The sequence below is a fragment of the Paramisgurnus dabryanus genome, chromosome 4 (assembly GCF_030506205.2).
Source record: "Paramisgurnus dabryanus chromosome 4, PD_genome_1.1, whole genome shotgun sequence".
Lineage (NCBI taxonomy): Eukaryota > Metazoa > Chordata > Actinopteri > Cypriniformes > Cobitidae > Paramisgurnus > Paramisgurnus dabryanus.
Genome location: NC_133340.1, coordinates 25,585,266 through 25,594,222, shown reverse-complemented (window position 1 = coordinate 25,594,222; position 8,957 = coordinate 25,585,266). Strand labels below are relative to the sequence as shown.

General features: G+C 36.3%; 1 protein-coding gene across 1 annotated transcript in view; it reads right to left on the bottom strand.

Moving 5' to 3' along the window:
• Window positions 1–2,449: 2,449 nt before the first annotated feature.
• Window positions 2,450–8,957, bottom strand: part of slkb (STE20-like kinase b) — a 29,684-nt gene continuing 23,176 nt past the window's right edge. Inside the window, exons 15-18 of the mRNA XM_065295371.2 lie at window positions 8,632–8,823; window positions 8,414–8,539; window positions 6,577–6,690; window positions 2,450–4,109 (exon numbers count right to left, since the gene is read on the bottom strand). Of these exons, the coding sequence (XP_065151443.2) occupies window positions 3,963–4,109; window positions 6,577–6,690; window positions 8,414–8,539; window positions 8,632–8,823 (579 nt within the window). The 3' untranslated portion in view covers window positions 2,450–3,962. The remainder of the gene's footprint in view (window positions 4,110–6,576; window positions 6,691–8,413; window positions 8,540–8,631; window positions 8,824–8,957) is intronic.

Sequence of the window (8,957 nt, the reverse complement as noted above, 5' to 3'; positions counted from 1 at the left end):
AGCGATTTAAAAAGAGAAATAAATAACTGGATTTATAAATTGAATTACAAATACAGGTTTAAATTAGGCATTTAAAAGGGCATTTCCGTTTGACTTTTCTGTTTTCATTTCCCCCGTTGGTTCTCCTTATTCTTTTCGCTATTGGATTTGCTTTTTGTTTTAGCCTCTCTATTTAGCTTTTCCGTGACTCTTTGGGTCCTCATCTGAGATCTATAAATCTGCGCATGACGTACAATCAGAGCCAATCAGCGAGCTTGTTACATCCTCCTGGCCATAGCTCATTTGCATTTCTCATTTGACCATTTGCAAGGACCCAAAGAGTCACGGAAAAGCTAAATAGAGAGGCTAAATTGAAAAGCAAATCCAATAGCGAAAAGAATAAGGAGAATCATTGGGAAAATGAAAACAGAAAAGTTAAACCGAAATGCCCTTTTAAATGCCTAATTTAAACCTGTATTTGTAAATCCAGTTATTTATTTCTCTTTTTAAATCGCTTTTTGAAATACATTTTGAAATTCCATTATTTAATTAAGAATTTATAAATGCAATTTAAAATGATGAACTTATTGAGTATTTTATGTTGTTTTTATAAATTGTTATATTAATTTGAACTATTTATTAATGGATTAATATTTCATTTCTACGTTATTTTTATAATCTCACTTTTTATTGCCTAATAAAATCTTACATAATGATTTTTTTATAACTTTGTCTATTTATTTATAGATTAATTAATGAATTTTTAAACAAATCATTAATTGCTATTTTTATTGTCCAGGTAGTTATTAAATATTAAAGTTCTTTATTACATTTTGCATGACTCTTGTGGTCCTCCATAATATTGGGCCAGCGTTCGCTCGCTGGTGTGAACTAAAGGAGGAGGAGGGGGGGTTTCTGACTGATGCTGACTTGTCCGTCATCCTTTTGTACTAGTAAGTAATGTTATAATGCTTGCATATATAAGTCCTGTCTGGCGCCCGAACACTATTTTTTAACGTGAATTTTACTGGAAGCTACTTGGAGAGTTTAGAGAGAGACTTATATCACATGGCATTGTGGTGCTGGGGTAGTGTCATGGACCTATGATACGCGCGATCCGGGTTGATTCCCCTTTAGGGCAATATTTTTTTAAATATAAACTTTAACCAAGCGACCACCATTACAGTGATTTTTTTGGCGTTTGATGAAAATAAAACGCATGAAATTCTATTATATGACACATGACATGCTGGAAGGCACTTTGTGACCTAAAGAGTTGTCATCATTTCCTTTGCGACAGTGCTGCGGCGCTTGTGGGCTCTAGACGTGAAAAATACATGTCTAGCACCCCCTAGTGGCCAAATGGTTCCATGCCTTTAGGTGCAAAAAGTATACATGTTTTTACATGTCCATTTACAACACTTGGATTTGTCCCCATAGTGAAATGGTCAATTATTACCTTATTTGGAAGAGTCATGAATAATAATGTGGAGCTCTCCTCTGATTGGCTGCTTTATAGAGCAGTTCAGTAGCTCTGTGTGTGTATAAACAGATGAAGATGTAGATTTTGAGGAATAAAAAATTATTTAGAGATTGTCAATGGAAAAGTTGTGTTTTTTTAGTACGGACCTGCAAAACGTAACTGTAACGTCAATAGTAGAACTTCAGCCTAAACGTTAGCATATAGCATTAACTAGCATATAGCGCTAACTGCAGTCACAACTTTGTTTTTAGAATTGTAACAACAGTGTAATTCATTTAATCTCGCTAACTGCAAAAATTACTTACTTTCTTAGTATTTTTGTTTCGTATTTTCTTGATGAGCAAAGGACCTAAAAAAATAAGTCTAGTTTTTAGGCAAAAAATATACAATTTAAGTGAATTTGTGCTTAAAACAAGCAAAAAAATCTGCCAATGGAAAAATAACTTTTTTTGTTGAATTTTTCTTGTATTATGTAAATTTAAGAAAACATTTCTTAATCCATTGGCAGATTATTCTTTTGCTTGTTTTAAGCACAAATTCACTTAAATTGTATATTTTTTGCCTAAAAACTAGACTATAAATTACACTTAAGTATATATGAAAACCGACGCGTAGCCTAGCGTCGAGGCTAGGCTGTAGGATTTACGCACAAGACCCGGTCCCAAATGGCACACTCCGTACTTGTGGACTTCCTCAGAGTCCACACTTTGATGACATCATGTAGTGCAGACTTAAGGGACCTTTGAAACAAGACCGTAAGTCCTCATGAAGTGCGCCATTTGGGACAGGGCCTAAGTAGATAAAAACGTCTCATTCATTCAAGGTAATAAACACAATACAGTTCATTATGTAAGGTCTTTATACAGCACTGATAATATAGTTGTGTATATTATATTGCATTTCTGTCAAGAGATGCTTATAAAAGTTACACAATGCACCTTTAAACATTCATCCATCCCATGCGATTAAAGAGACCTAGAATGCTACTGTTATTCAATCAAAGGTTTTAATTACGTAACTTGTTTCCTATAATCACAACCTTTAGATTTTTTCAACAAACACATTGATTTTCACATTGTTAGGCTGCTAACTTTACCTCATAAGTTGAGAATGCATAAAAAAGACAAACAAAATATATGACAACGCAAACACAGGCACGACATGACATCTTTTTTCAGAAGGTGCACAGCACTTCATCTGACTATAACTGTACAGTGAAATCTACTGTAAATATGAGCAACAGTTTATACAGCCAACCAGATATGAACACGTTAAAAAAGCATTCTGTACTCTTTTTCATGTAAATGAAGACAACAGATTTCCAAACACGTGTTGAAGTTGTTCATGTTGAAGTGTGCTAGAAAATAAAATAAATCACATGCTAAAATATACAATAAAATAAAAACACTCGATTCATCTAGTCAACTGGGTTACAAGGATACATAAATCCTCTATACAATTTTACCGTAAAGCACGCAAGATCAAAAAATTTGTGAATAACTTGCAAGTTATCAAACTAAAAATATTAATCATGCATTTAAGTTCAAAGATAAATTATTTGGAGGCGGTTTCCTGGACAGTCCCGGATTGAAACGCACGTTTGAGCTCCCTTAACCTAAAAACACCCTGTACAGACATATATCTCAACATATATCAATGCCATTGTTTTGTTTAAAAACGCACACCAGTAGTTTTGTTTAAAAACTACTTAATGTCCTAATATAACTAAAGCCTAGTTCTGGATTAATCTAATATGTCCGGAAAACCGCCCCTTAGTGTTTTATGTAGAAAACTTCCAGAAACTTTTTTTTGATGAGGTTGGATAAAACCGTAGAGCTGAGATGGTTTAATTTAGCTACATTTTTACATTGCATAGCAGTGCAGATGCAAAGCGCACTTTTCATACCACAGTGATGTCAGAAATGCATACAGTATGGCTGAAACGTAATGAATATGGCTGCTGTTTAAAGATTACACAAGTATTTGCTCTAATTCATATTGGAAGTAACCAACAAATCATACCAATAGTGAAAATAAATGTGTGCCATCGAATTTTAAAATCATAATTGTTCATATGTTTGATTGGCAGAATCAATGTGCGTTTTTTCTGATTGGCCTTTAAATCATAAGCTTATTTGTTTTCTTCACTGACATCAAACATTGACTAGTTAAAGTCTGAAGCTGAACAGTCGTGCCATCTTAAAAACACAGTTTAATCCCATTGTTTCAACACTGGAAACAAAAATTAATTTAGGGGAATACAGAATATTAAACCACTTCATTCTTCATGCACCATCATTGTCTAGTGACGTCCCAGTAAAAAAAAATCCAATATTGAAGTTTAAATAAAATTGAAACGCATATAGCTTACGACGGTAATTACAGGAGCGACGGCTTTATTCTAAGACTATAAGGCAGACGGCCGAAGTGATTCAGTCGTGTGTGCGCATACAGTATATGTAGTGCATATGCGGTGAGATGTTTCTGCCGTTACGCTTTTTTAAAACCCTGTGGATTGGACGGCGGGTACAGGGTAAAACTTAGAGATTCGGCTCTGGCTGGAGGGGTTAAGGCATGTAGACTCTCCGGTCATTTTGAAGAACGCTTCTTGTTCCTGAAGCTTACGAGCAAACTCGTCTTCAAGGGCCTGCAAACAGAGATTAAACATGGCATTAATAAACCTAAGACATATTGAGTGTAATAAGAAAACTTTCTAAATATGATGGAAAATTCATTGTCATAAGTCGCATGGGGTATATTTGTAGCAAAAGTCAACAATACATTGTATGGGTCAAAATTATTATTTTTTATGCCAAAAAAAATCTATGAGATATTAAGTAAAGATCATTTTCCATGAAGATATTTTGTACATTTCCATACTGTAAATATATCAAAAAATTATTTGAGAAGGACTTCAATTGGACAACTTTAAAGGCTTTTAATAGTTGTATCTCAGCCAAATATTGTCCTATACTAATAAACCACACATCATGAAAAGCTATTAATTTTTATTTAGCTTTCAGACAATGTATTCATCCTAATTTAAAAATATTTACCCTTATAACTAAAGTTTGTGGTCTAGGGTCACAAATAATGTTATTTCAGTTATCTGAGGAAAGATTAAATGCCAATGACGAGAAACAAGCCTATATAATTACAATTCCAATAAAGTTTGGTATTTTCATTTTTATTTTATTACACGACACAATATAATACATGTATGCATATTAACGTGTTTAACCTGTTAGAAAAACATAAATTTTTAATGTTTATTAGTGGAACTAAAGGTTGGATTAAACTTGAAACGCATGCGATCGTTGTCATCAGTGAGGCGACCAATCACGAAGAGCTGTGTCGTCATCACAACTCTGTACCAGTTGAGCTAGCCGGCTACTCTCGAAACGTTCTCGCGGTACTTTAAAACCATTTATTACACGGCTCTCTGGAATGCTTGATTCTGATTGGTCAGTTGAGACATTTGCAGGTTCGTTCTTTTCGAATAATAACCGCTCCAAAATAATAACGCATAGCCGGTACTACTTTTACGAGTAAGATCGCTCCGCGCCAATAAAGATTACTGTTTGTTTGGCGCCATCTTGTGACAAACACTGGACAACCACGACAAGACACAGAGAGCTTACTGAGACTGAACTTGACAAAATAGAGCATGACAGCTACGAAGCCAACACACAAAAAAATACAGAATGGGCATTAAAACTTCTCAAAGACTGGCTAAAAGAGAAAAAAATGGAGACAGACAAGTATGAAGCAGAGGATCTTAAAGGTTCTCTAAGCGAATCTGCGAGACGTTAGTTATTGTTGACTTTCGAAACTGTTTTCAAACAGACGGAGCGTAGCTAACTCCTCCCCCTCCCCCTCCCTTCCGTGGTTTCATGAACGCGCCCAACCCCCACCCCCAAATCCTTTTTGTCGTTTATTGGCTGGAATACTTTGTTTTGATTTGTGATGCTAGGTTTGGCCATTTGTTGATATTGCCGTTTGTGAAGCCTGGGCTGTCTACAAAGATCGCGTTTTTTTACAGTTTGATCAGCGGACAGGCAGCAAGCAGATAGTGAGGAGATGTTTCCGGTATGTAACAAAAAATGTTTTATGGTCTAAAACGCTTCAATTCGCTTAGAGCACCTTTAATAAGGTATTACGATCATTTTATGCATCTGTGCAAAGTTTCGCGGAAGGATAAAAATGTTAATTTAAAACAAATATGCCAATAAAATGTTTCAAATTCATATTCATGTCCAGTTTTTTTTTTTTCTTATGTGACAAGTAGCCGTGTAATAAGCGGGATAATGTAGAGTCAGCCGGTAGTTATCGGGAAATAAGCCCCTTCAGTGTGATACAAGACCCTCCGCTTCGCGTCGGGTCCTGATCACACTGTCGGGGCTTATTTCCCGATAACTACCGGCTGCCTCTACATTATCCCTACATGACACAGTCACGTGCCTTCAGCGCCAGCTCAAAGCGGACAAAATTACTAACCGGCCTGCACTGCTTCAAGTCAGCCGCCGATCGGTCTGCGTTGCGCTGCATTAAGTCGAATATATCTATTATTTTCTGCGGTTAAGTTGAGAACAGGCGTTACCCAATTTTGGGGCATTTTCTAACTGACATAGGTGTTTTTCCACCTCTTTGTCTGATTGGTTCAAATTGAGTGACGATTCCCATATGCATTTTTGAAAAGGACGTCTATGCGGAACAAAAAGAGGCGTTTCCCAATTTTGGTGCGTTTTCAAGCTGAAAGAGGTATTAAAAAATAATGATGCATGGCTTTTCAGGGCTTCCACACTTTTTTAATGGATGATTAAAAACGCCTAATCCCGGTTTGAAAACGCCCCAAAATTGGGAAATGCCTCTTTATTGTTCCACAGAGACCTAAACTTCGTTAAGTTGAGCACTTTAACATGGAGGTCTAAGAAATTGGCTCCCTTTTGAAGCCAGTCGATGAATTGCAGTTTAAATCACTTTCCTATTGGCTTCATCAGAGAGATCGAAAGGTTGGCCCCCGGTAAACACTCAACACTGAGCATAACTAATATTGACTGTTTATCGCATAATTTCATTGCTACTATATATATAAAAAAATGATGATATGGTACCATCTTGCGGGGTTTGAGTTTATCTCTCCAGTCCTTGAGCTCCGCACTGTGTTCCTCATCCAGCTCCTTCAGCTTCTGAGTCTCGTGCTCGATGAGCAGATGGCACTTCTCGTTCTGAAACACAAAAACGGTTATGATCAGTTTTGGACATCTGAGGTGCTTCAACACATGAATGAGTAAAAAACAATCAGGTGAAGTGAATGTCAATAATGGAAGCCAATACTCGAAATGTGAGTAGTGAAGACACCCCCCCGGAGCAGTGTGCAGCTATCACTGCAGCACACAGGGACCAATTAGGGATAAGAGAGAATCGGCAACCTTCGGGTTAAAAGCCCACCTTTCTAACCATTAGGCCATGCATCCGAAATCTCGTACTGTGACAGTAGGTACTGAATTAGATGAAGTACCTACTCGTTGTAGTATATAGTATGAATATAGATAGCATGAATGAATTCAGACGTACTACATCCGTCATGTTGATACATAACAACAAGTTAGTCATTAAATGGAAGGACGTTAAACTAGCGCAATTTAACCACAAGGGACAGCTGTTTAATATATGAAGAGTTTGGTTCCAAAATGCAATAAATCCATTTTGACAAATTTTGGTAAAAATGTGTTTTCTATACCAAGAAAGTGACAAGATGAAAACCACTATTTTCTGTTACAAACTTTCACATAGCATCTTTAGGTTATAAAACATAAAAAATTCAAATCCATAATTACATTTTCAAAGATTTATTATAAAAACAAATATTTTTTTCCACAAAATTTGGAAAATATATAAATGTGCATTTATCTTTGCCATTGTATCTTCATTTAGTTGACTAGTGATATACACTGATTAAAAAAATAACATTAAATGGCATTAATCAAAACAATTACTTTGTCATATTAACTTATACTAAGGTAGTCGTCGCTGAACTTTTTTGACAGCGATCAGCTGTAAAATGTTTGGTCCTGCTCGATTTTCGTTGACTTCGCGTAAAATAAAAGTTTTTCTAAGATTCCCTGTGGTCAATGTGTTAGCATGACAGAAGCTTGATGCTGTCGTGGGAACAAGAAACCGACATTTTCCGTCTCCTAAGTGCCTCTCGCGTAAACTATTAGATGTTGATGGCTTCCGTTTCTTTCCCGTCACAGAAAACCACCACAGGTTTAAAAATGCCAATAAACTATTATTTTGTTTTTGTTTGTTTGTTGATCATGAAGTACAAGATGAGGAAAACTAGGATTCCGTGTAGCTACTCAATGCGCCGCCATTGTTTTTTTTACAATGCGTGGAATGGTGCGCTGTAATTTGTGGAGCGGATTTATTGCATTCTTTAGAAAAGGAGGAGTGGCGTTTTTTGTGTTTTGGGAAAAAAGGAAGAAAAGATGACAGGACAACACGGTGGATATTGTATTTTGCGTAAAATTAAGAATTAATTTTTAAATACTGACCTGATATAATACTGATTTTGGCAGTAACTCATTTTTTAATGGCGTTTATCGCGTTTTGGAACCAAACTCTTCATATGTATTTGCATTTGAATAGAGCCACGTTTCTGCTTTCGGACAATATTGAATAAAACAACGTCTCTTTTTCTTCTTCGTTGGATAACTCGTCTCCTGGGGGCTCACAAGATAGTAAAGTGTCCATTCAATGAAGATTTCAGGAGCATGTAACGTCACAGACCAACTGACAATGAATTTCATTATCGATTTTATGGATTAGTTGTAGCAGACCTATAGGCTTTATAGTATGGAAGTAGGCCTTTTTGAACCTACAGCGTTTTGTTAACTTGGCATCTTTAACCAGTATACCGCGATTTGTGAAGTCTTTAGTGTATTGTACCTGTAACTGCTGGAGTTCTTTGACATTCATGTCACATTGCGTCTGTAGGTCCCTCATCTGATTCTCGTGTTTCTGGAGTTGATGAAGCCTCTCGTTCTTTTGTCTTTTCTCCTCTTGTGCTGCAAACTGTGAAACATAAAGGCATATGTTAATACACGAAACGTTATGCAAGTGATACTTTACGTAGTATAAAGTAAAAACCGGTAACAAAATCTGACCTGTTTAACCCTCTCTCGCTCCAGGTCGGGTGTGACCGCCGTGACGCTGATACGCAAACTTTTTTTATACATGGCCATACGGGTTTTGCCGTCACTGCGCTGAATCTTAGGCAGTCTGGTCCTCTCCTGAGTCTGTTTGGTCTTTAACTCTTCTATCAAACGTTGGTTATATCTGTGCATCTGCTCCATTTCCTGTACGGAAACACCAACAGTTAGCAAAATCTTACTTTTTGCTGCGTTATAGTACGTTTACATTTATAAATTTAGCTGCTTTTATACAAAGCGACTTCGAGCTATAAATTTCTTTCTGGGATTGAACCCATATA